Source organism: Pezoporus flaviventris, unplaced genomic scaffold, assembly GCF_033815535.1.
Source record: "Pezoporus flaviventris isolate CSIRO_AGI_PZ_B2104156 unplaced genomic scaffold, CSIRO_AGI_Pfla_v1 ptg000188l, whole genome shotgun sequence".
In the NCBI taxonomy this organism is placed as follows: domain Eukaryota; kingdom Metazoa; phylum Chordata; class Aves; order Psittaciformes; family Psittacidae; genus Pezoporus; species Pezoporus flaviventris.
In genome coordinates this window covers 1,761,140-1,785,495 of record NW_026892736.1, presented here as the reverse complement: position 1 = coordinate 1,785,495, position 24,356 = coordinate 1,761,140, and the positions used below count along the sequence as shown (strand labels likewise).

Below are 24,356 nucleotides of genomic sequence, written 5' to 3'. Positions count from 1 at the left end.
ATGCTGACATGCTGGGGCAGCTCTGCTACAAGACCAGGATGCTACGGACATGAAGAAAGAGTAGAAACACTCCTCTTTTCTGGGCACAACTATTCTGCTCCCCTCTTCTTTCTTGCCCATTGTCAATAGTTCCAGGTTTATCTGTCCTCCATAGCACCACACAGTCAGCTCTAGGGCCTCATCTAGCCTGATATACATGAGCTGTTGGAGCCCATCATCAGACCTTCTGCTGTGCTTCAGACCCCTTGAGGCTGCTCGTACTGGGAGGCAGAGAAGAAACTTTAGGATGAGGAGATAAGAAGAGCTTATGTTCTTCAGTCTCCACTGCCATTAGCTCAATGTGCCCACAGCAGATACTGCTCATCACTACTTGTCCATCACTTATGCAGACCACATGGATCAAGTACCATTGGGTTTGGGCTCTCCCACCACAGAGCTCAGCCTACAGGGGAACCTGAAATTACACTTACACATAGACCTGGATGGCTGACACATAGACGGGCTCAATGATGCAAGGAGTTGGAAGCTGGACAAAGACTGCTGGAGAAATCTTGGATGATGGCTGGGAGACACCAGCCCCATACCCCAGATTTCACCATAACCACCAGACAAAAGGATTCACAGAAGCATCCAAATGAAGGCAAAAGTCTGAGGGACAAGAAGTCCAACTTAGAGTCATAGAATGGTTTGGGTTGGAAGGGACCTTCAAAGCTCATCTAGGCCAACCCCCCTGTAATGAGCAGGAACATCTTCAACTAGACCAGGTTGCTGAGGTCTTCATGCAGTGGATGTAGCCATCCCCATATCCCTGTGATATGGCAGAAACTAATGAAGTTTCCATTGTCTGCTCCAAAGTCAGCTACATCCCATAGAGGCATCGTCTTCGTCTCATAGACGATGCAAAACCAATATTTCTCCATATTAAAGTTGCCAACAGGGATATTATTTATAAAACCTCAATGAGAATACATCTGCACAAAATAACTGACACCGTGTTCCCTGCATGGCATATGCGGGCTCAAAATAAACATGGATTCTATATGTTAGCTGCTTCAACAGAGCGTCCAAGCAGCAGGAAATGCATGAAACATGGGGAAAGAATGGAGCTCAGCAGTGGGAGGTAACATTGAATTCCTTGGAGAGCAGAGAAGGCGGCCCTGGGAGTTAAAATACACAGCAGGCAAAGAGACGAGGGAAGCCAAGAGAGCTGAAAAAAAAATGGCACAAGAGACGAGAGAGGCAGCTGGGGGAGTTAAAACATGCAGATGGAGAGATGGCTGAGAGCGAGGAAAGACCTGGATCCAAGTGGAAAGACGGCGACCAGGAACTGGCCACTTAAAATAAACTTTTCCCCTAGGGAAGGAGTTATCCACGGGTGGGAAAACCGCTGCTGGGAGCAGGGAGGGTGCTCCTGGTGCAGTGCAATTCCCCACACACACACACACACCCCGAGTGCAGCGCTGGCACCCACAGCCACCCCGGCCTCAGCGCAAGGCAGGAGAATCGCTCTCCTCCTTCCCCACATCCCCAAGTGGGAATGACTTAGGAGAGGATCCAGATTGCCACTTCTGATTCCAGATCTCCAAATAATAAGCCGTCACTCTCGTCTTTCTCATTATAGACACTGTAAGGATGTCTATAAATAAGTTGATAATGCATTCCTTGCTATGACTCCCATGAAAAACACCCTGGGCTAACTCGAATTCTACTGAACTAAAAAAAAAGTTAAACTTTTCACCAAATGCTCCAAGTTTTTCTCCCAAAATGAGGTTTCACCCCTGCCTGTGCCCTCCAGTAACCACTTTAAAAGATACATGAGTTGAGACCCGGACTGAGAATCCTTCAGCTATGGAAAGGGATGCTTTTCGCATCAGATGGATGCTTTCATGTCCTACAGCGGTACCACCAGCTTCAGCTGCATGGCCAAACTACACCCCACTCCCTATCCCTGCTGTTTCTCACTCACAGGCCTCCAGAAATCCAAAGGGAGACCTTAGAGCAGCTCCAGTGCCTAAAGGGGCTCCAGGAAACCTGGACAGGGGCTTGGGACAAGGGCCTGTAAGGACAGGCCAAGGGGAATGGCTTGAACCTGCCCGAGGGGAGACTGAGATGAGCTCTTAGGCAGAAGCTCTTCCCTGGGAGGGTGCTGAGGTGCTGGCACAGGGTGCCCAGAGAAGCTGTGGCTGCCCCATCCCTGGCAGTGCTCAAGGCCAGGTTGGAATCTATCCCTGCTCCTTGTGTGTCAACAGCAGCCATCTCCAGACAGCAGAAGGTGTTACCAAGACTGTGCCCTGCTGCAAGGAACCACCACAGTCCCTTTGGAAAAGAGAGGGAAAACAGTGTGTTTTAGCTCCAAAGAGCTGAAAGAACTTACTTTAGAGCTCCCAAGACAGAGTTTGATGCCCTGTTTCTCCCCACATCCAGGCCATGGGAGGAACTGACACTTAGGTGCTGGATGGATACCACACTGTATCTATATATTTAAATGCAGATGCTAAAAATCGGTGCCCAACTTTATAGAAGCAGCTCCAACCCTTCCCTTCAGGAGAGAAAATTGCCCAGGGGTGTTTCTACAAGGATAAACAAGGCTAAAAAAGTTATGGGTCAATCCCTAACCCTACTAATTGCTATTTACATTGTCAGTGGAGTGCTTTAGAGCAGCCATTACCAACAGCTTTGTTTAGAGGGTGCTTCCAGCTTGGCTGTCAGGACAAAGGTAGCAAGCCCTTTAGCATCCCCATCTTTCAATGCACTAATCAGTCTCCAGAGGCTGGCAAAGGTGATCCCCACCTCATGGATCATTCATGCCGACTGAGCTGCTGATGGGTGTCCTAAAAGAGCCACAGGCATCCAATAGATCCAAAGAGGCTCAGAGCATCTCTGGGCAGAGGAGAAAGAAGTGGTGCTGGAAAGGAAGGTGGGAGACTGGCCAATGGACAGAGCAGTTTGGGGGGTTTCCTATTAAGAACTCTGATAGGAGATAACTGGATATGAAATAATAACCCTGCCCTTTCCTGTCCACTCTCCTAGTACTGAGCAACCTGCTCCAGCGGAAGGTGCCCCTGCCCATGGCAGGGGGTTGGAACTGGGTGATCTATCTTAAGGTCTTTTCCAACCCAAACCACGTTGTTATATGTGATTCTATGATATATTCTTCTGAGGAAGTCCGAGCCACAGGAGTTCAAATAAGGCCTAAGCAAGTCCAAAGGTGGCCAAGGGGGTCTGGATGTGGTGCACGGTCAGCAAGTCCCTACACTCCCTATCTGGCTGAACACAAGCCAAGACCCTTTAGTGTCACCCCATGTGGCAGCTCTAATGTTTGCTAAGGAGAGGACTGAAAACTTAGGGATACTTTTCCACTGAATTCAGGGAGTTTTGGCTCACCCTGACCCTATGGAATAGGGTTATGCAAGCTGATGGGGACTCAGAAAGATGCTTTCAAATAACAGCATCACTATAACACTTCCAAAATGGTCAAAAATGATGAAACACAAACATTTTAATAAGCAAAATATAGTCTTTGATGCTTAGAAATATCAATGCATAACATCAACTGTGGCTCTTTTCTCCCTTCCCATTGAAAAAACCCCTCTTTGTATTACCCCACACTTACTTTTCCAGTATGGACATTATAATTGGAGGTAGAACCAGTATAGGCATTGGCAGAACCACTCTGGTCAGGGCTGTTTCTAGCAGTGCCTGAAACAGGAAAACAAACAAACAAAGCCAAGACACTTAAAACCCATCTCAGGATGTACCTGGGCTGAGCAAGCAAGACGTGGACACAGAAACGCTTTGGCTGGGATGTCCTGTGTTGATGTGAATGAATGCACCAACACATGCTTTCAATGGTGCTATCAGCTATTGGGATACAACCTCTTTTTGCTCTGTTGATAGAAACAAGAGGCTGGAGCCCATTCCACAAATGCAGTGGAATAAACAGACGCTCAAGAGCTTCCCTGATTTCAGTTTATGTGACCAAAATGCTCAAACATCCCATCTTATCCCACAGAATGATTTTAAACTGAGGGACTGAGATGAGCTCTGAGGCAGAAGCTCTTCCCTGGGAGGGTGCTGAGGCGCTGGCACAGGGTGCCCAGAGGAGCTGTGTCTGCCCCATCCCTGGCAGTGTTCAAGGCCAGGTTGGACACAGGGGCTTGGAGCAAGCTGCTCCAGTGGAAGGGGTCCCTGCTTGTGGTAGGGGTTGGAACTGAATGAGCTTTAAGGTGCCTTCAACCCAAACCAGGCTGGGATCCTATGATATTTCTACACAACCATGTTAGTGCTGCCTGGAGAGGCAAAACAGCTGCCTGGAAGATGCTGTGAGGTGTGATATTCAGCTCCTCCCTCGACTGAGATTTAATTTCAGTGACGTGCTGGGGGACCACAGCACCCTATTCTCTGCTCCAAGATTTGCTGCTGCTTTTTAATCACTGGGGGTTTATTAGGAAGCATTGTAACACATAGTCCTCTCTTCTCCCAAGAAGACACCCAGCTGTGGAGCTATGGTTGTCCATCCACCGGTGCTTTCTTCCTAGTGAGATAGATACACCAAGAAGCAGCAAACAGAGCAGCCTGATACATATAAGTTACCCTGAAATGAGTCCGAGAGAAGATCATGGTCACTCTAGCAAGGTGCAGGACCACCACTGTGTCTTCATTTCCATCTTCCAACCACCTTTGCCAGCACCCAACTGGGATGCTCCAAGCTCTGCAACCACGCACGGGGCTTTGGCAGACCCAGGCAGAGGACACTGTGGATTTTGGATGAAAATGCTGAAGATCATGCAGTACAGCCAGGCTTGGGAGCACTCAGTCCTTCCAGTCTAGGATTAGGTCTCAGAGAGGCACAGATGTATTCACTGAGGCCAAATTTTACATTACAAACCCCAATACTAAGCTATTTAGGAAGAAGCTTTGGGATTAGATGGCAGCTGGGCAGAACTTCTCAGAAGTCCCATATTTGATGTTTAAACTCCACCTAAACCCCATTTATAGAACCTGCACTTTGACTACTTCTTTTCCATGTTGTTTTCTTCCTCTCAACCATTAGGATGGAGAGGGGAAAGCTTGGGTCCTGAAGCCAGTTACTGGAAGTGGGGAAAACTGGCTCAAGTAAGTATCTCCAAGCCCTTCAACAGATTGTTTTAATCTCCCTGTTAAACAACAATATGGAGAGATATTAGAGATCTCCCATTTCTCGCCGAGGACTGTAAATCTGTACATTAATTGCTGTCTATGAAGAGCCTTAAGAGCCTTGGACAGAAGGAGCGAGAGAAATGCCAAGCATTATATTATTAACTCCTCTGCCTGGGCGTGTGCTTTGGTACATGCTTTACATTTCAGATTAAAGCCCACTTGGAAACAACATGTCTCAGACAATCAGATGATGCTCAGAAGACAAAACTATGTGAGGATGGAAGAAAAGGGGATGATTGCAGGCAGATGGCAGCGTAGAGGGTTACAGGGGAAACCAGACCAGGTGTTAGGATGGGGATAACAACATCTGGCTACCCTCCCAAAGCTTTGTTCATGCAGTTTTGACACGGCGAGGGTTAAAAAGCTACTCAGCTCCAAAATGAAGTCTTCCTCATTTAGAAAAAGGTGTAAGTTATCTTCACTTCGTATTCAACATCAACAGCTTACATGTTTCCACAAAGAAATCCTAAGGCTGTGAAAGCAGCGGGGTAGTACAGGATCTTCCTGATGTCAATCTGCACCCTTCCAAACCATCAGGGTGAGCTGAATTTGCCAGCCTGACATAAGCCTGTGTCCACTGGCACACTCTGTTTGGCAACTACACAACTGCACGTGTGGGTACAATGCAGGCATTGAGTTTTGATGTGTCGTTCTCATATCATATCATATCATATCATCCCAGACTGCTTTGGGTTGAAGGGACCTTGAAGCACCTCCAGCTCCAACCCCTGCCACGGGCAGGGACCCCTTCCACTAGAGCAGCTTGCTCCAAGCCCCTGGGTCCAACCTGGCCTTGAACACTGCCAGGGATGGGGCAGCCACAGCTCCTCTGGGCACCCTGTGCCAGCGCCTCAGCACCCTCACAGGGAAGAATCCTTTCCTAGCATCTAAATCTCTTCTATTTGCAGCTCTTCCAAGCCATCCGCTCCTATGGCTGTGGGATTTGTTAAGCCTGAAAGCCAGTTGTGTCCGTGCTCCCCCAAGCGCCCACCAGGAAGCTCACAGGTACATACGTGTTTTGCAGCAATCCTGGAAGACCCGACAATGTTTCCATTACTGTCCAAAACATCAATTCCTTCTTCCAGCTCCGTGTGCCTCATCAGGACAACATTGCAGATATTGGCACTCGCTGGGGATGAGAAAAGCAGGATGATTAGCAGCGCGGGCCTGGTCAATACCAAATGGCAGGCTTCTGCTCGCCGCGACAGCCCTTCAGCTTCGCCTGCCTCAATCTGCCGAGGAGTTTCTGCAAGTCAAGGAGCCACTTTTACACCAAGACTAAGATGTGATTCCCAAGAAGAGAATAATAACCAAGAGCATTTCCTTTTCCTCGCAAAGGGGTCCGCTGCCACAGTCAGAAATGTATTGATGCGAAGAAACACCAGTTCCAGAGGCTGGTGTTCGCACAAGCTCCCACCCTCCATAGGGATCCTTCACCCATCACATCAATCTACTAAGTCAAACAGGTCCTTGCCCTGGGCTGCCAGTTGACTGCTGGTTGACAGCTGCCTTGTCTTATGGTGCATCCCAAAGCTGGTTTTAACTCCCTATCCTAAGCCAGCAGATAAACTCTCCTTAAATAACGGGTTTTAGCAGGTATGCTGGAAATACATTGCAAGGGATTCCACTCAGCAACGAAGGTGAACTTAGATCTGAGCTCTTCAAGGGACAAACTTAGGGGTTTTAATCAAATAGGACACGGTTGGGTTGGTTCCATGGACACATATCCCATTAGTGAGGGTCCTGCTGACTATTTGTCCTTATTTCATGTTTTAGGGGAAAAATACCTCTGTGGGCTTAATTTGGAGACCTGTTTCTTTGCTTTAACAATATTGATCTGAATTATAACACAAACCGGGGGGGGTGGATCTGCTTCCCAAGTGGCATTTCCCACATCTCAGCCCTGCAGAGGTGCGAGCAGAGCTGGGCCCTTCCTGAGACACCCCCCCCTCCTCACCCAGCCTGTGGCTTCTCTACCCTTCTCAAGATGATCCCAAATTCTCCTCCTTGAGAAATGAGTTGGAGATGTGAAACACCTTTCCCAGGTTCAGCTCCTCTCCGGGCCTGAGGCACTGCTTCCTTTTTCCATAGCAAAGCTGCTAATTCCTATAAAACTTGAAGTTTGGATAAACTGGCATCTTCCTGCATCACCCCCCTCCCCTCCCCAGCACATTTTGTTGCAAACTTTCCAACCAGAACTAATACAAACCCACTGTTGCTGCAAGTACCACGGCTTCCAAAAATGTGCTTCTGCACTGCTTGATGGGTTAATATTCACTAATTAATCTCAATTCATGTCATATAACAAATGTCTAATTTTTTGAGGGTGGTGGGTGGGTGAGCCCTATAGCATCGCAGCTCGCGGCAATCAAGGCTGATTTGTGGTGACAAATGCTCCTTACACTCGAGAAGAAGAGGAACATACACACACGCACACTCTGTCTCTCTCTTTAATATTCGAACTACCAGACCACTCTTCCCATCTATCAAAATATCTGTGTTACCAACCCTCCAGCTCCTTCATCCTGGATGCAAAAGCAAGCAGGCAGCTCATTTAAAGGGAGTTTAGCCCCCCTCCTTTCTCATTTCTCTTCTTTAGCACTCACATGATGCATCCTTCTAGCTATCAGTCAAGACTGAACACATGAAACCATGCCAGCAGAGATGCTCTGGCCGAGGCAGGATGCATCAGAACAAGGCTCACGTGAGACTCATGATGGGGTGTGCAGATCTGCTGCTTCTACCACAGCTGGAGGCTTCTCCAACTCACTGCATGTGATTAGGGTTTATAGAATCCCAGACCAGTTTGTGGTGGAAGCAACCTTAAAGCTCCTCCAGCTCCAACCCCTGCCACGGGCAGGGACCCCTTCCACTAGAGCAGCTTGCTCCAAGCCCCTGTGGCCAACCTGGCCTTGAACACTGCCAGGGATGGGGCAGCCACAGCTTCTCTGGGCACCCTGTGCCAGCGCCTCAGCACCCTCACAGGGAAGAGCTTCTGCCTTATCTCTAACCTGAACTTCCCCTGCTTCAGTTTGAACCCATCACCCCTTGTCCTATCACTGCAGTCCCTGATGAAGAGTCCCTCTCCAGCATCCTTGCAGCACCCTTCAGATGCTGGAAGCTGCTCTGAGGTCCCCACGCAGCTTCTCTTCTCCAGCCTGAACAGCCCCAATGTTCTCAGCCTGTCTTGACCCAGCTGGATGGAGACCACAAAGCTTTGATGCATTCCTCCAATTCTCCAGCTTCTATCCACTGAGCTCAGCCCAGTGAGAGGGATGCAAGGAGGAACCAGGGCTTAATGGTTGTGGAGCGAGAGCTTTACACCAGCTTTTTCAAGTAGAGAAAGTGAGATTCTGCCCTTATGCAGGGAGCTGGTGGGTCAAAAGCAATGGGAAGATGCATCCTAATTAAACAGTTTGTCCAGGTCTGCAAACCAGTAACTCGCAGCTTTCAAAACCCCACAGCAGCAATTAGTGGGAGGATTCCTGATGTCCTGGCACATAATGAAGCATGAGAGTACACAAATAAAATAAGCACCAGAGAATTAATTACAGGCTAAACAAATTAATTACGGGTCCTCAATCAATGCCGCCACAAGCAGAACCTCTTTCTCCTTGCACCTTGGGATGGAAGTAGATCAACCCTGTGGCAAAGGCTTCCCACATGCACCTGTGACTCAAACCCAGTCTTGTGCTCACCTCTAGTGCCCTTCTGGTTATAGAAATCATAAGAAAGCCAAAAGCTTCTAAAGAGATATTCCAAGGAAGCTTTGGGAAAGCAATAATAACATCCATAGATGTGCAAGCAACGTGCTCAGAAACAAGATCAAGCGCAATCACTGACCACAATCCCCATCACCTCCTCCTCTGCAGGCAGGGCAAGAGGCTGTTTTTCAGGCAGAAAAGGGGAAAAACCCCAGCAATGCAGGAACTGAAGGTTGGAGGGTCAGAGCAACCAGCTCTCCATAATACAAGGAGTAAAAAGACCAGTGAAACTGAGAGCAGCAGGTAGGTGAAGACGCTCAGCATCCTCAAGCAAAGCTCTGAGGATATGGCCCTTGCAAAGGAGAAAGCTTAAAGGGAAGTTTTGCATTAACACAGTTGAAAAGCGACCTGCAACAGGGAGCAAAACCCCTCTGATCACTGATTTCCTCCATGCTTGGACCATTTTTGCACCATCTTTATAAACAAATACATTAAAAAATCACCCTAACTCCACTGGTGATTTCTTCGTAGCCACAATAACTCACAATAGACCTTGCCCCTCAAGGCTCTGTCCAACCTGGCCTTGAACACTGCCAGGGATGGAGCATTTACCACTCCTTTGGGCAACCTGTTCCAGTGTCCCACCAGCCTCAAGGCAAAGAACTTCTTCCTTATATCAAGCCTGAACTAATCTAACATTCTAACTACAGGCTTCAGCAAAGGATGAGTCCAGCATGTCCCCTCCCTCCAACATGGAGCAGTTTGCTGCTAAAACACAGAAGGGTTTATTTTGTGCTGCAATAAGGCAGCAGCAGCCTTAATTCTTCACACACTTCAGTCTTTTTTTGATCAGCAGCTCCTAGAAATCTGTATATTCAGAGGAGGAGCATTTCATTGCATTTGTATTGTAAAAACCCCTAACGCTACTGCTTGTTTCAAGGTTTGATTTGACATGATTCAAACCAGCTCTTGCAGATTAAATCCTCTTGAATTTGGATGATCGAGGACCAGTCAACACTGATCAGTTTGTAAACTGCTTGCGAGTGGAAAGTGCAGCTTGAGAAAGCCTCATGAGCTGCCTCCACCAGCAGCTTTGCATCATTCTCCTGCCAAAACGCTGCTTTGCACCAGCCTGTTGCTGTCTGCACCAACTCAGGGACCTCAGCTTTATGGTGGCATAAAGCAGGAAGGATGGAGTTAGGTGTCCTTTAGCTACCACTAGGTTTACAGCCAACACTTTGAGTATAGAGAAAAGGCGTCATTTCTTACCGACAGCAGGGAATGGCACAAACCTCTGGATCAAGAGACGAGTGGCGGGGGTAAACTTGTTTGCTCTCTGAACCAGAACATTAAGGCCCACCTTTGAACAGAAGAGAAACAAAACAGAGAAGCAGAAACGTTTAGCTACAGGGAGCAGGCCAGATGCCACAGTTTGCAGACAGCAGCAGAGCTCTTCAAGGGGACACATTGAGGTCTCTCCCCATGCAGAAGCATGTGAGAACTAAACCCTCCACACACCGCAGGGTTTAACTGGGCTGGGTTGAACCCAACTGTTGGGCTTAAGTGAAAGGTAGAACTCAACTGTTGGGCTTAATGAAGGGTTGAACCCAACTGTTGTGCTTAAATGAAGGATTGAACTCAACCATCGGAAGGATTGAACCCAACTGTTGGGCTTAAATGAAGGGTTGAATTCAATCATTGGATTTAAATGAAGAGCTGAACCCAATGCTCGGCTTAAATGAAGGGTTGAACTCAATCATTGGATTTAAATGAAGAGTTGAACCCAATGCTGGGCTTAAATGAAGGGTTGAACTCAACCATTGGATTTAAAAGAAGGGTTGAACCCAATGCTGGGCTTAAATGAAGGGTTGAACTCAACCATTGGATTTAAAAGAAGGGTTGAACCCAATGTTGGGCTTAAATGAAGGGTTGAACTCAACCATTGGAAAGGTTCAACCCAACCACTGGGATTACATGAAGGGTTTAACCCAACTGCTGGATTTAGATAAAGGGTTGAATTCAGCCATTTGGCTTAAATAAAGGGTTGAACCCAACCATTGGGTTTAAACCCCTTCCAGCTAAAAGACGAGCTAGAAATCACTGTAACCCCATTCAGTCCCCCTGGAAATACCCCTAGCTGCATTTTTACCCAGTTCACTGGCATTTTCCCCATCCACCACAAAATATCTGGGGTTGGAAGACCTCATCAAGCTAGGCCAAAGGCCAAAGGTGGTGGCTTGCCCAACACAACTCGTTCCTCCTCCCAGGGTCTGTGTAAAGCCCACCACCTCACTCCAGTGCAAACACTTGGGCTCTAAAAGAGCTATTACTAGAGACAAAGAGCCAGCAGGCAGTTTATTATAGCCATGGATCATTTCTTGTTGCCTCCTCCACCACTTGAATAATGCAGAGCTCTCCCCAGCTTTGCAGGGATTTAAGTCATTGCGTTATGTTCATAGAAGCGGCACAGAGGAGAGTCGCTGCCTCGTCAGCCTCAGCGTGGTTGGATAGTAATGATAGTCAGAGAATTCCCAGCAAAACTGGTTTCAGGCAGAGCTGGGGTTATTAACTAAACAAACCTCTTCACAGGGAATGACTTTAATGTCTTCAAATTACTCTCCCTCACAATATTTTCTCTTCCTCATCCAAATGCGCAAACAAAATCCCAACAGCCCCCAAGTGGGGATTATTTCAGGCTGAAAATGGGACAGTTTTCAGCCAAAAATGCAGAAAAATTTTAAAAAAATAAGAAAAAGAATCAGCCAAAGCCAAAAACCTGCCAACAAACAGTGATTTGGGGTCTTAAAAAAAGGGAAAAGAAAGGAAAAAGAAGAAAAGGAAAGCAGGGGAGAACATATTTTGCAGGCTGCTACATTATACATGCAGCCGCAGCGCATCTCGTCTTTTTGGAGGCTGAGAGGATGATGTTGAGAAGCACAACTGCTGGGTAAGCCCTGCATAAGCAGAACGCTGGTTTGCAAAACCCATGGAGCATTTCCAAAGCCCCAGGAGGCTTTCACCAAGACCCCAAGCAGGATCCTTCCTCCTCTCCTTGGCCACTATGACTGTATGGGCGAGCCCAAACGAAAGCACAGTGGTGGTTCTGAAGCTGGGTAAAGATGAAGGCTTTGTCTTAATCTTCTTCCCCCTCAAAAATGATTGATTTCTAGTATTTCTTTTTACATTTTCCAAGTGCTGGGATGCATATCTGCAAAATCTGAATGCTTCCAGAAAGTACAAAGCGCTCTCAAATGGTGACTTTAAGACTAAAGGTAAGACAATCATGAGCCTGGCTTTGCTGGTACTGCCCCATGGATTTGGGTATTTATAGCCTGGATAGAATTCATCTGCGCAGATGACAAATATTGTTGGGTTTGCAGCCTCGGCTTGAAGGTTTAATGGAAGGATTTGACCATGAAGTGGAAGAGCAGCAGCTTCTGCAACAGCAAAGATGAAGCTGGGAGAGACCCTGCTGTGAGACGAGTGGTAATAAAAGCATTTTACTTTCAGATTCAATTTGGTGCTGCAGATGAACTGGCTCCTCCACTTACAGCAACCACCCCGCTGTGAATATGAAATTAAATGTTGCTGCAGGTTTCAATCCAATCTCCCAAATTCCCAACACCAGGAGCAGATTTAGGGAGCTAATGAGGGTTTGTTTTGTACAGTTTGGAAATTGCTTGAACCAATCTGTGAACTCTTTCCCGCAGGTCACAAAGCGGGATGAGGGTAAACAGGGCAAGGGGAGCATCCAACAACGAGCAGGTTCTCCTCCACTTCAGAGCACCATAAGCAAAAGGGCCACCAAGGACAGCTTCATGAGTTTCATTCCTAAAGGCTGGCCAATGCATGCTCATTATAGAGGCAAAATCATCCCTAAGAAAACAACCACAGAAGTATTATTATCATCACCCTGCCTACAGCCTGAGTCACAGAGCTGGGATCTACCACACTGGTAGAAACACGTAACAGAGGCAGGTGGGATTCATCACACCCAACGTGGTAGAAACACAGAATCATGGAATTGTTTAGCTTGGAAAAGACCATTGTGATCACTGAGCCCATGACTGCCGAAGCCACCACTAAACCATGTCCCTAAGCACCACGTCTACCCATCTTCTAAACACCTGCAGGGATGGTGACTCCACCACTGCCCTGGGCAGCCTGCTCCAATGCCTGACAACCCTTTCTGTGAGGAAGTTTTTCCTCATATCTAACCTAAACATTCCCTGGCAGAACTTAAGGCTGCTTCCTCTCATCCTACAGACTTCCTTTGTGGCCCCGTGCAGAGAAATGAGCTTTTTTGAGGGTTTTTATTCTCCAAGATGGACACTTATGGGTGCTCACATAAAACGTCTCCAGAAGTGCCCATTTATCCCTGCTGACTATCAAAGCAGTCCAGGGATGCAGCTCAGGTGAAGACACCTACACTGGTCATGTCTCAACGCAGCCAAGACAAGCGGTTTCAGCGCAGTACAGGTTTGGGACGTTCCCGTATTGAGATCCAGACTAAGGGACAAATCCAGACTGCCTATTTATCTGAGGTTTCTTCTTCCAGAGTACTCCCTCCATGCAGCTGATGGAGCTTCCCAACAAGGCAGGGGAAGCTGGACACCAGGAGACATCACACCACAAGGGCTGCTAACATCCCGCAACACGAAACTGGGACAGAACACTGAGAACAGGAGAGTAACCTCACTCAGGGCTCTACTACGCCTCTGGCAGCACTTCCTCCATCCCTCTTCTGCAAATGCCAGGAATTCCTGTTATATATTTTCCTCCTGGTTTTGTTTCCAGCATCAACAACATGATCTCAGCAAAAGGAGAGTTTGTGATGTGGAAACCAAACCAGACACTGTCAAAAGAGCAACTGCGTAATATTGAACCCAGGTTTCTGCGTCCTCTTCTTTTCTTGCTTGACTCAAAGTATCCACCAAGACAGGAATATCAAATCACAGGAATTTCTGAAATAAGTCCCTCTTTATTTTTGTTTTTCCTTTCTGATTATCTTGAAGCCAATTGAATGGTTTTCAATGCCTGAAGCTGGGAATGACCCAGGTCTACCTTTACCATCTACATCTTCATCCCTCCACATCTTAACCCAGTTTTAGAGCAGTAAATACATCAGGAATTCAAGAAGCGCTTTCAATTAATTTGGAGAGGGAATTTTTATGAAATAAAGGAGTATCTGGAGTGCAGCAAGCAAGGGGAATGTTGGCTGCAACAAGTGCTGAGGAGGCCATGGAGATGCTGCGAGGGCTGGAGCAGCTCTGCTCTGGAGCCAGGCTGAGAGAGCTGGGCTGGGGCAGCCTGGACAAGAGAAGGCTCCTCAAGGGAAGACCTGAGAGCAGCTCCAGTGCCTGAAGGGGCTGCAGGAAAGCTGGAGAGGGGCTTGGGACAAGGGATGTAGGGACAGGCCAAGGGGAATGGCTTGAACCTGCCTGAGGGGAGACTGAGATGAGCTCTTAGGCAGAAGCTCTTCCCTGGGAGGGTGCTGAGGCGCTGGCACAGGGTGCCCAGAGAAGCTGTGGCTGCCCCATCCCTGGCAGTGTTCAAGGCCAGGTTGGACACAGGGGCTTGGAGCAAGCTGCTCTAGTGGAAGGGGTCCCTGCCCAGGGCAGGGGTTGGAGCTGGAGGAGCTTAAAGTTCCCTTCAAACCCAAACCAGGCTGGGATCCTATGACACCCCATAAACATTGCTGAGCAGCTCTCTAGGCTTCATTAACTGTGTTGGCAAGACCTCCGCTGATTTAAGGGATTCAGCTTTCCCAGCTTCCATCAGCATCGGGACAATCCCTGACCGCTGCAGTTGGAGTTGGCTGCTCCAACTGACCTAGAAAGCCAACTTGGAAGTAGGGACTGGTTCCAAAGAAGCTTCTCCTTCAGCCCTCAAATCACCAGATTGCTGAATTAGAGCACTAATTGGATCTGATGAGTCCCATCCAGCTGAAGTGTAGAAAAGAGCATTAGGAGAAGGAAGGAAAAAAATCAATTCATTAGGGCTGAGGGGTGAAGATGGAGGCAGAGGGATGGAAAACTGGGCTGATTACCAACTGGAGCTCTACCAAGTCAAGGAGAACAGAATGGAGGAGTATAAGGGAAGGGAAAGCATTAACAATCCAAATGGAGAAGGAAGATAGAGAGGAGCAAGAGAAAGGAAAAGAGGAAACCTGAGTGACCCCGGAGATGACTGAAGAAGGGATGACCACAGCAGCCCCACAGTTGGATGCTTCAATGGAAGAAAATGGTGTCATGTGGAAAAAGAAGCAAGACTGCAGGAGAGGTATGAGCAGGAAAAGAGAGAATTAATGCTGAATAGTTTGGGTTGGAAGGGAGCTTAAAGCTCAGCCAGTTCCAACCCCTACCACGGGCAGGGACATCTTCCACTAGAGCAGCTTGCTCCAAGCCCCTGCATCCAACCTGGCCTTGAACACTGCCAGGGATGGGGCAGCCACAGCTTCTCTGGGCACCCTGTGCCAGCGCCTCAGCACCCTCCCAGGGAAGAGCTTTTTCCTTATATCCAACCTAAATCTTCCCTATTTAAGTTTAAACCCATCACTCCTTGTCCTTGTATCACTACAGTCCCCAGCGAAGAGACCCTCTCAGCATTCTTGTCGGCTCCCTTGGGATACTGGGAGCACTGGATACTGGAAGCACAGCTCCTAGAGCCAGGCACCACCTCGTTTAAAACCTTCCAGCACCAAACACAAGTTTATCACCAGCTCCTCCAGTTCTCCTCCTGTCTCCCTACAACAGCTCACCTCCGAGGCAGGGCCCAGCCCTGCTCCATCCCCTTGCCACCCCTCGCCCTACTTTGCACCGACTGCCTCCAGCCTCTCAGTGTTTCTTGACCGCCCTAAGTGGCCGACAGTGCTGAGGGCAGTGGGTGGCCTCCTGTGCTGCCTCACAACCTGATTACAGGCATCACACCACATTCACAGGCTGTCAATGCCGCGGCTCCACACGCCTCACAAACAATTATCAGGAAGAAGGAGCTGGGATTAGAGAAATCCACAGGGGCACCTCCACCTAGAGAGGGGAGTGAAAAATGGTGTGTGGGGGTGTGTGTGTGTGTGTGTGTGTGTGAGGGGAGTGTGCAGTAGGAGCAGGGAAGGAGCAACAGCCCCTGGCTGGTGGTACCAACAGAGTGGGTTGCTCTGAGGATGCTCTCCCCGCCCCGGGTTGCACACAGATGAGACTGAACAATTGGTCCAAGGAGCTCCTGTCCTTCCTGAACAGGGAACGGGGGAAACATCAAGATCCTGGCGTTTCATTACACATCAATTTTGTAAGTGTAATGAGCCAGTCCAACTCTAATTTATCTAAAAGAAGCTCTTAAGATTCTCCCAGCTTCAGTTGGATACTCCCAAGCTTTTTTTAATCATAGAATCCCAGCCTGTTTTGGGTTGGAAGGGAACTTAAATCCCATCCAGCTCCAACCCCTGCCACGGGCAAGGACCCCTTCCACTGGAGCAGCTTGCTCCAAGCCCCTGTGTCCAACCTGGCCTTGAACACTGCCAGGGATGGGGCAGCCACAGCTTCTCTGGGCACCCTGTGCCAGCGCCTCAGCACCCTCACAGGGAAGAGCTTCTGCCTAAGAGCTCATCTCAGTCTCCCCTCTGGCAGGTTAAAGCCATTCCCCTTGGCCTGTCCCTACATCCCTTGTCCCAAGCCCCTCTCCAGCTTTCCTGCAGCCCCTTTAGGCACTGGAGCTGCTCTCAGGTCTCCCTTTCAGGAGCCTTCTCTTGTCCAGGCTGCCCCAGCCCAGCTCTCTCAGCCTGGCTCCAGAGCAGAGCTGCTCCAGCCCTCGCAGCATCTCCATGGCCTCCTCTGGCCTCACTCCAACAGCTCCATGTCCCCAGTGGCATCAGCGATCCAGGTCACTGAGCTCTGGCTGTCAGGATGCAAGGCCAGGGATTCCCAAAGCCAGCTGCAACACAACCCTTACAACACTAACACTGTTTTACAGCACTAACGTTAGGCTTGAGCAGACTTCACCTCTCAGGTGAAGGGGACAAACAATAAGATCTCTCTGCTGAAATCCTGTGTGGCTGTGGGAGTGGTTTGGGTTATAAGGGATATTTTCAAGACAAGGCACGTTTTGACTCCTCAAAATGGAAACTTTTTGGGGTGGGGGAAATCCAGCCGGCTTAAAAGCATCATTGATGCCATGTGCGTTTGTCCAGGAGCAGCCTCAGCTTTGATCTGATCTCCCAGACCCACACTGGGCTTTGCTGATGAGACTCCCGCTCAACTTCCTTTCTCCGATACAGCTAAATATAAAGTCGAGGAGTTGTGACTTGTGTGTAACCTCTGTGCTCAGGCAGCTCCAACCCCAGCTGAGATCCTGCACGAACGATCATCTGTGAACCCTGCGGGAACACCGCCCAACGCCTCTGAGACAAATCACAGCGCTTCCAGAGCTCAGAAGCTCTGCAGATGCCCTACAGCAATCACAGAGCTCCCCCGAAAGCTGCATGTTCTTGGAAATAACATCTCCAGGGCTTCTGTGCAGAAGGAAGTTGCCCCAGGATGACTGACACCTGCATCAGAGAGGCGTGATTTGAAGATGCTGCTCTGGAGCCAGGCTGAGAGAGCTGGGCTGGGGCAGCCTGGACAAGAGAAGGCTCCTGAAGGGGAGACCTGAGAGCAGCTCCAGTGCCTGAAGGGGCTGCAGGAAAGCTGGAGAGGGGCTTGGGACAAGGGATGTAGGGACAGGCCAAGGGGAATGGCTTTAACCTGCCAGAGGGGAGACTGAGATGAGCTCTTAGGCAGAAGCTCTTCCCTGGGAGGGTGCTGAGGCGCTGGCACAGGGTGCCCAGAGAAGCTGTGGCTGCCCCATCCCTGGCAGTGTTCAAGGCCAGGTTGGACACAGGGGCTTGGAGCAAGCTGCTCCAGTGGAAGGGGTCCCTGCCTGTGGCAGGGGTTGGAGCTGGAGGAGCTTTAAGGCTCCTCCCAGTCCAAACCATTCTATTCTATGTTTCTATGATTCTCGGAAGCTTTAACCTGGTTTGGGCTTACACACACTCCAGTCTAACTCCATACATTTTCACAGTCTGTGAAAGCACCATGCACACTCCACACAGCAAAGAAAGAGCATCAGCAAATCACACTGGCATCAGCTCCCTTCCTCCACTGCCTTGTCCAGGGTCAGGATTTAGGGCCAGGAAGCATGGGGCTACCTTTAAAATGAAAAGGCCTGGCTCTGCCTGTGAATCACAGAATGATAGAATCACAGAATAGTCAGGGTTGGAAAGCACCTTAAGCTCATCCAGTTCCAACCCCCTTGCCATGGGCAGGGACACCCCACACTAAACCATCTCACCCAAAGCTCTGTCCAAGAGCTGCTTCAAACCCCCTCCTGCACACCTCGAGCAGCAGTGGCTCCAGGGTGAGTCATTAGTAGCTGCTAGCACCAAAGTTATTAATGGCATTAATCACCTGATTTTTTTAAGCCCAAGGTTACATTCAAGTCTTGAGCAGGTGCATTTTAAGCGTGTAAGTCGATAGCGAACACAGAGCGTGGCTGGGAGTCATGGTTACATGTCATTACAGCTCCCTCTTATACAAAAGAAGACAAAACACCTACTTTTGTCAGAATTTAGCTCAGGTTGCTAAGTGAGAACAACGTATTTATTTGCCTCTGTACTGACAAGACCATCAATCCCGAAGTTGCACTTAATAAAAGCCTGGTTAGAAGTTCCAAACCCTGGTATATTGGCAAGGGGATGGAGAGAGCTTCTATAATTGGGGTAAACGTCACCACACCATCCCTCCACTGCAGAGGTACTTGATCTCACATGTGGTTTTGCTTCTCCTTCCATCAGGGGAATCAAAGGCCTAATACAAGGGGGAAGCTCAGTGCCATCGTGCCTTGGTGGTCACAATAAGAGGATTCCTGGGCAAGCTACATGCACCTCTACATGTAAACCACACTCTGAATGCCTGCCAGGCTTGCTGTGCTCTAATTAGAGCCCATCCTGCCAACTGAAGAGGGTAATGCCAGCAGTACCGATGTATATGGCACCTCCAAGGTACACACAGTGGTCAACAGATGGACAATGAGCTAATGACCAGAGCACCAAGCTGAGCGACAATGCACTGCTTACTGGGAGATGTCAAACGTGGCCAAATGATACTGGCAGAAGAGAGGAAGCCCTTGGAGAGTCTCCACAGGGATCACAAGGAGCAGGATTTGGAGCTGGGCTTGGCAGAACCGCAGGTGGGCATTAAAAACCTGCTGTACAAAGCCCTGATGCAAGGACTACAGAAAGCAATGGCAGTAACACCACTGCTGTGAGATGCTTCAAGGAGAATGTACGGAGAAACCCAACGACTCGCCACCACGGGCTCCAGCAGTCTCCAGCCTGCAGGTCTCAGCACCAGTGACCCCCCGTAAACCAGACAGCAGCTGATCACGGCCCTTGTCTGGATCTGGTTTCATTTGCATGCATTTAATTGCAGCCCCAAGAACCTCTCTGTTCTCAAACTGAAGTTATGGTCTAAGTCCATAGCACTGACATAGTATCTTCTCTGTGACAATGCTGAGGTGCTGGCACAGGGTGCCCAGAGAAGCTGGGGCTGCCCCATCCCTGGCAGTGTTCAAGGCCAGGTTGGACACAGGGGCTTGGAGCAAGCTGCTCTAGTGGAAGGGGTCCCTGCCCATGGAAGGGATTGGGACTGGAGGAGCTTTAAGGTCCCTTCCAACCCAAAACTTCTTCTATAAAGAGCTGGTTCAGAACAAAAGGGATCAGCAGCACAGGAGCAAATTGAGTTGGGATCTGACATTAAGAAACCTGTTTATAACATACGTAAAACCAGTTATTAACAATGAGATTGGTCTTGGTTATGTTGCTTTCTTATCCTTTTAGAAGCATGATCAAATTAGAACGTTTGTGTCTTTGCGCATCTGCTGGAAAGGGTTTCCAATCCCTCCAATCAACATAACTCTTGGTGCTAGGATATTGGGGAAAAAAACCCAAACCCTAACATTTCAGACACTTGATCTTTCTCATGTCCTTTTACCACTCTCTGCCTTTGTTTGCCTCACTTAGGAAAATCAGCTGATATTAACTACACTTCATCCATCATCATGCACAGCAGCCAGGTATCAGCAAAGAGAGCCCAGTTCCAGGAATCCACTCAACTGTATGAAAAAAAATGTTAAAAAATAACAATTACTGCTCAGAAAAGCAGTAAAATGAGAGGAATCCAAAGAAAAGACAGGAAGGAGGTTGGTGGATGGAGAATATGCTAAAAATAAGCTACAATCACAGAAGGAGAAAGAGAAATCTAGGTTACTGAGTGGTAATCAGACTCCTCTAAACATACTGTCTGCCACAACAAGGAGGACATAGAGTCATAGAATGGTTTGGGTTGGAAGGGGCCTTAAAGCTCATCCAGTTCCAGCCCCTGCCACAGGTAGGGACACCCCCACTAGAGCAGCTTGCTCCAAGCCTCATCCAACCTGGCGTAAGAAGTTAGAGATGGAAGAGCTCCATCTTTTCAGGTCATTCCCCACATCCAGTCCCACCATTATCCCTTTGTGATGTCTCTTCTAACCTGACTTCAAGTGATGGCTACACCCAAGTACTGCACAGGAGGAGAGAGAAAATTCTGGACCTGCCATGTCTTTCCTTGCCTGGAGCTAGGCTGTGGGTTGGGTTGGGAGTAGGGGGAGTCATAGACTCAAATAGGCTGGTAAAGCCCTTTAAGCTCACCCAGTCCAACCATTCCCAGCACTGCCAAGGCCACCACTGCCCCATGGCACTGAGGCCTCTGCTCCACGCTGTGTGAACACTTGCAGGGCCGGTGCCTGCAGCCCTGCCCTGGGCAGCCTGTTCCAATGCTTGAGCACCCTCTGGGGCAGGAATTGTTCCTCAGCTCCATCTAAACCTGCCCTGGGGCAGCTTGAGGCCGTTTCCTCTTGTCCCATCCCTTGTTCCTTGGGAGCAGAGCCCAGCCCCTCCTGGCTCCATCCTCCTGTCAGGCACTTGTAGGGAGCCATCAGGTCCCCCCTGAGCCTTCTCTTCTCCACACTGAACCCCCCAGGTCCCTCAGCCCTTCCCCATCACACTTGTGCTCCAGGCCCTGCACCAGCTCCAGTGCCCTTCTCTGGCCCCGCTCCAGCACCTCAAGGTCTCTCTTGGAGTGAGGGACAATACTGGGGAAAAATATTGAAATCTTGAAAACCATTGAAAAAAAAGAGCATTGATTCCTCCAAATCCTCATCCTGAAGGGCTGTGAATCCGGATCCCAGGTGCAGCACTGGAGCTAAGAGAGAAGCATCACCTCTCTCCGACAGCGATTCCTCCGTCTCTCTACCATGGGAAAAGAACCCAGTTACCTGCAAAGCTTTCCAAGACTTTCAGTTTAACTGCAAGAAGCCCAAAGCCAAAATCTGCTCTTCTCTGCGCATGAGCAAGTCACTGGTTTGTCCCTCTCTGTTAGATAAAGCCACGGAGGGTGAAGGCGATGGGAAACACTATCACAAGTCAACCCCTGTGTCAGTCATGAGCCTTCTACCTGCATCATTGCCAACTGCAAAGGTGGAAGGGGCTCAGTTTAATTAATAGCAGGTCTCAGCAGACCACTGGAGGCAGTGGCACTTGTTTTCAGGTCATCTGGTCCTAATAGGCTCACACTGGGAGGTGATTTGTTGCTAACTGACAGCAGAGATCACTTAATGAGGGCTGAGACCTTCCAACCCAAGGTAATGAACCCAGGGGCTGTTTCGGTGTTATTTGTCATCATCATTTAAAATACAAAGCACAGAGCACTCGAGGAGATGCTGGATCTGAATCCAGGTATTTACAATCTAGAAATCACTCCCTGATCTGCAGGATTTTCTCCAGGCTGTTCTGCATTGGGAATGGAGCAGGCAGGAAGTGCTGCAATGGATTATCAGGACACAAAGCTGTATCACACATAGTTGTGTCCCCAGCAGCTTGTCTGTGGGGACACAGTATAGGGACATCAGTTGCACATCTCATTTTTACACCCTACATGCTTCACTTGGAAGAAGACTTCCATTCCTATATCAGGAAGCAGGAAGAATCCATGAAGGCTGCTTCTCTTCCTCACTCTCCCGACTACATCAATAGATCTAAGGAAAGCTCCTGCCTCCCCCTAACAATACTCTGACCCTCAGAGAACCTCAGCTACAAAACCCTGCTATTACGTGCCAAGGGCATCCCAGTGGAAGCCCAGCCTGGTGGGGCCATTGTAGCACTTTAATAGGAAGGTAGAAACCCCCTCTGGCAACCACAGCACCGAAGGAAGGTTTCCTCTTGCACAAGCCTGGAATCCTGTTGTACAGAACACCTTTCCTTGAAGTGTTTTAAAAGCTCTGCAGTGATGGACAGCCAAGGTGTGCAAGATAACCAGGCCCTGGGGCTCCTGCTGGAGATGCACCTACAAATTAGGAGAACAGATGAGTCCCAGCATCCCTTACTTCTGTGCTTACTCCAAGCTCATTGTTCTGTACAGACCACCACCTGCTTCACCACCACGGAGGAGACAGTACAACTAATGGAGATATAAACTATCATGGGACAAAGGGCTGATCTGCTGTCAGATGACTGTAAGCCACCTAAAGCCACCAGTGGTGACAGCCACCCTGCAGTAACAGCAGGTCACTGCTGCTTTGCTGTAATTACTTTGATCTACAAGTCATAGAATGGTTTGGGTTGACAGCGACCTTCAAAGCTCACCTAATCCAACCCCCTGCACTGAGCAGGGACACCTTCAGCTACATCAGGTTGCCCAGGTGCCTTGGTGTAGCTTTTCACATGCTTCAGAGAATGGTTCTCACAGTACCACTGATGGGGACACTTCTGCACTATGAATTTATCTCTGCTTCACCTCCTTTGCAGCCAGCCTAGGAGGAACCAGAGCTTTCCAACACCTGCATCAACTGTCCCAACACGGACATCACCTCCCACTGCCCAAGTGGTTTCCTTACCAAAGCCTGTCAGCTTCTCGGGGTGACAAACCTCTCCCAACACCACTTCTCCATGTGTCCTGCCCTCTACCTGCCCCTGCTGCCAGAATGGAGAGGAGCATTCATGCCAACAACATGGAACCAGACATCAGCCCTTTGCTGCAGCTGCACTGGGGGTTGGAAGGCAGGTTGTGAGCAGCAGCAGCACATCAAGCTGGCGAGCTTTGCTTTACTGATTCACAAGGTGGAAATACCTGAGCTAAGGACTGAGAAGGCCTTCCCATGCTACACCAGGAAGAGTGGACAGAGGGTTGATGTGGGTGAGATGGGGCCTCACATTGTACTTTAGCTGCAGAAGCTGGAGCTGTTGTGAACACATCTTCATGGGGTTATGAAGGGTGGGAGCTCACACCAGCACAAGGCTGCTTTGGTCTGCAGTGAAGGGGTAATACAAGTGATAAAGGGGAGCAGCACAGCAATCAGTGAGTGCGCCAAGCCAGGGGATGCACCGCTGTCAAGGAGATGTGCATCCAATAAATGGACAGCTTCCACTCAAAACCTCAGGGTGCTTCTCCAACTCCATGCCCTTTGCAAAGCTGCCTGCACGAGAACAGAGATAAGCCTTCTGCAGGCTCCCTGCTGTCCACTGTGGCCATGGTGTGTCAAACCACTCACGGCCAGAAGCTCTCGCTTCCATAGTTCCCTTAGTGATCCCCAGTCTGCTCTAGACAGACATTTTACCTTGTAAAGCCCACGTAGCACCTTCCTGAATGTGAATTGGGGAACCTGGGTACAAACAGCACAGTGAGCAGGCTGAGAACCATAGAACCACCATAGAATGGTTTGGGTTGAAGGGACCTGCAAGCTCCTCCAGCTCCAACCCCTGCCACGGGCAGGGACCCCTTCCACTAGAGCAGCTTGCTCCAAGCCCCTGTGTCCAACCTGGCCTTGAACACTGCCAGGGATGGGGCAGCCACAGCTTCTCTGGGCACCCTGTGCCAGCTCCTCAGCACCCTCACAGGGAAGAACTTCTTCATATCCAACCTAAATCTCCCCTGTTTCAGTTTGAACCCACTCCCCCTTGTCCTACCACTATGGTCCACTGAGTCAGTCCCCTGAAGGCTGACCTCTTCCCGTAGTAAAGTCTGTTTGCAGAAAAAACACCTGGAAAAGGATGTCTGTGGCTTGGGATAAAGGAAAAATGTCTCAGCCAGAGGAAAACAACCACAAATGCTGTGGGATCTTTAATGTCCCAGCAGGAAAGGTACAACCAGACAGTTCAGAGGCTTATTTGAAAACCCACTGTAGGAAAGAACTTCCATAAGTTGCTCCTGAGAAATGTACCCATCCCCTTGGGAATTACTGACCCTGCTACAGATGCCAACTCGTGCTTCTGGGGAGCCTGAGTACTAGAAGCCTGTTGAGTGCCCCACGAGACCATGGGTTTAGCACTGTTTAAAGTTTCTCCCTTAGAGGTGACTTCAGCTATGACCCAAACACTGTTTCCAGCTT

General features: G+C 49.2%; 1 protein-coding gene across 3 annotated transcripts in view; it reads right to left on the bottom strand.

Annotated features, from left to right (window-relative positions):
* The window catches only part of SFXN5 (sideroflexin 5), a 99,062-nt gene that overhangs the window by 25,460 nt on the left and 49,246 nt on the right, over positions 1–24,356 (bottom strand). For all 3 annotated transcript variants that reach the window (XM_061440983.1, XM_061440984.1, XM_061440985.1), the window contains 3 exons: positions 10,173–10,263; positions 6,213–6,328; positions 3,614–3,699 (listed from right to left, as the gene is read on the bottom strand). In XM_061440983.1, the coding sequence (XP_061296967.1) occupies positions 3,614–3,699; positions 6,213–6,328; positions 10,173–10,263 (293 nt within the window). The remainder of the gene's footprint in view (positions 1–3,613; positions 3,700–6,212; positions 6,329–10,172; positions 10,264–24,356) is intronic.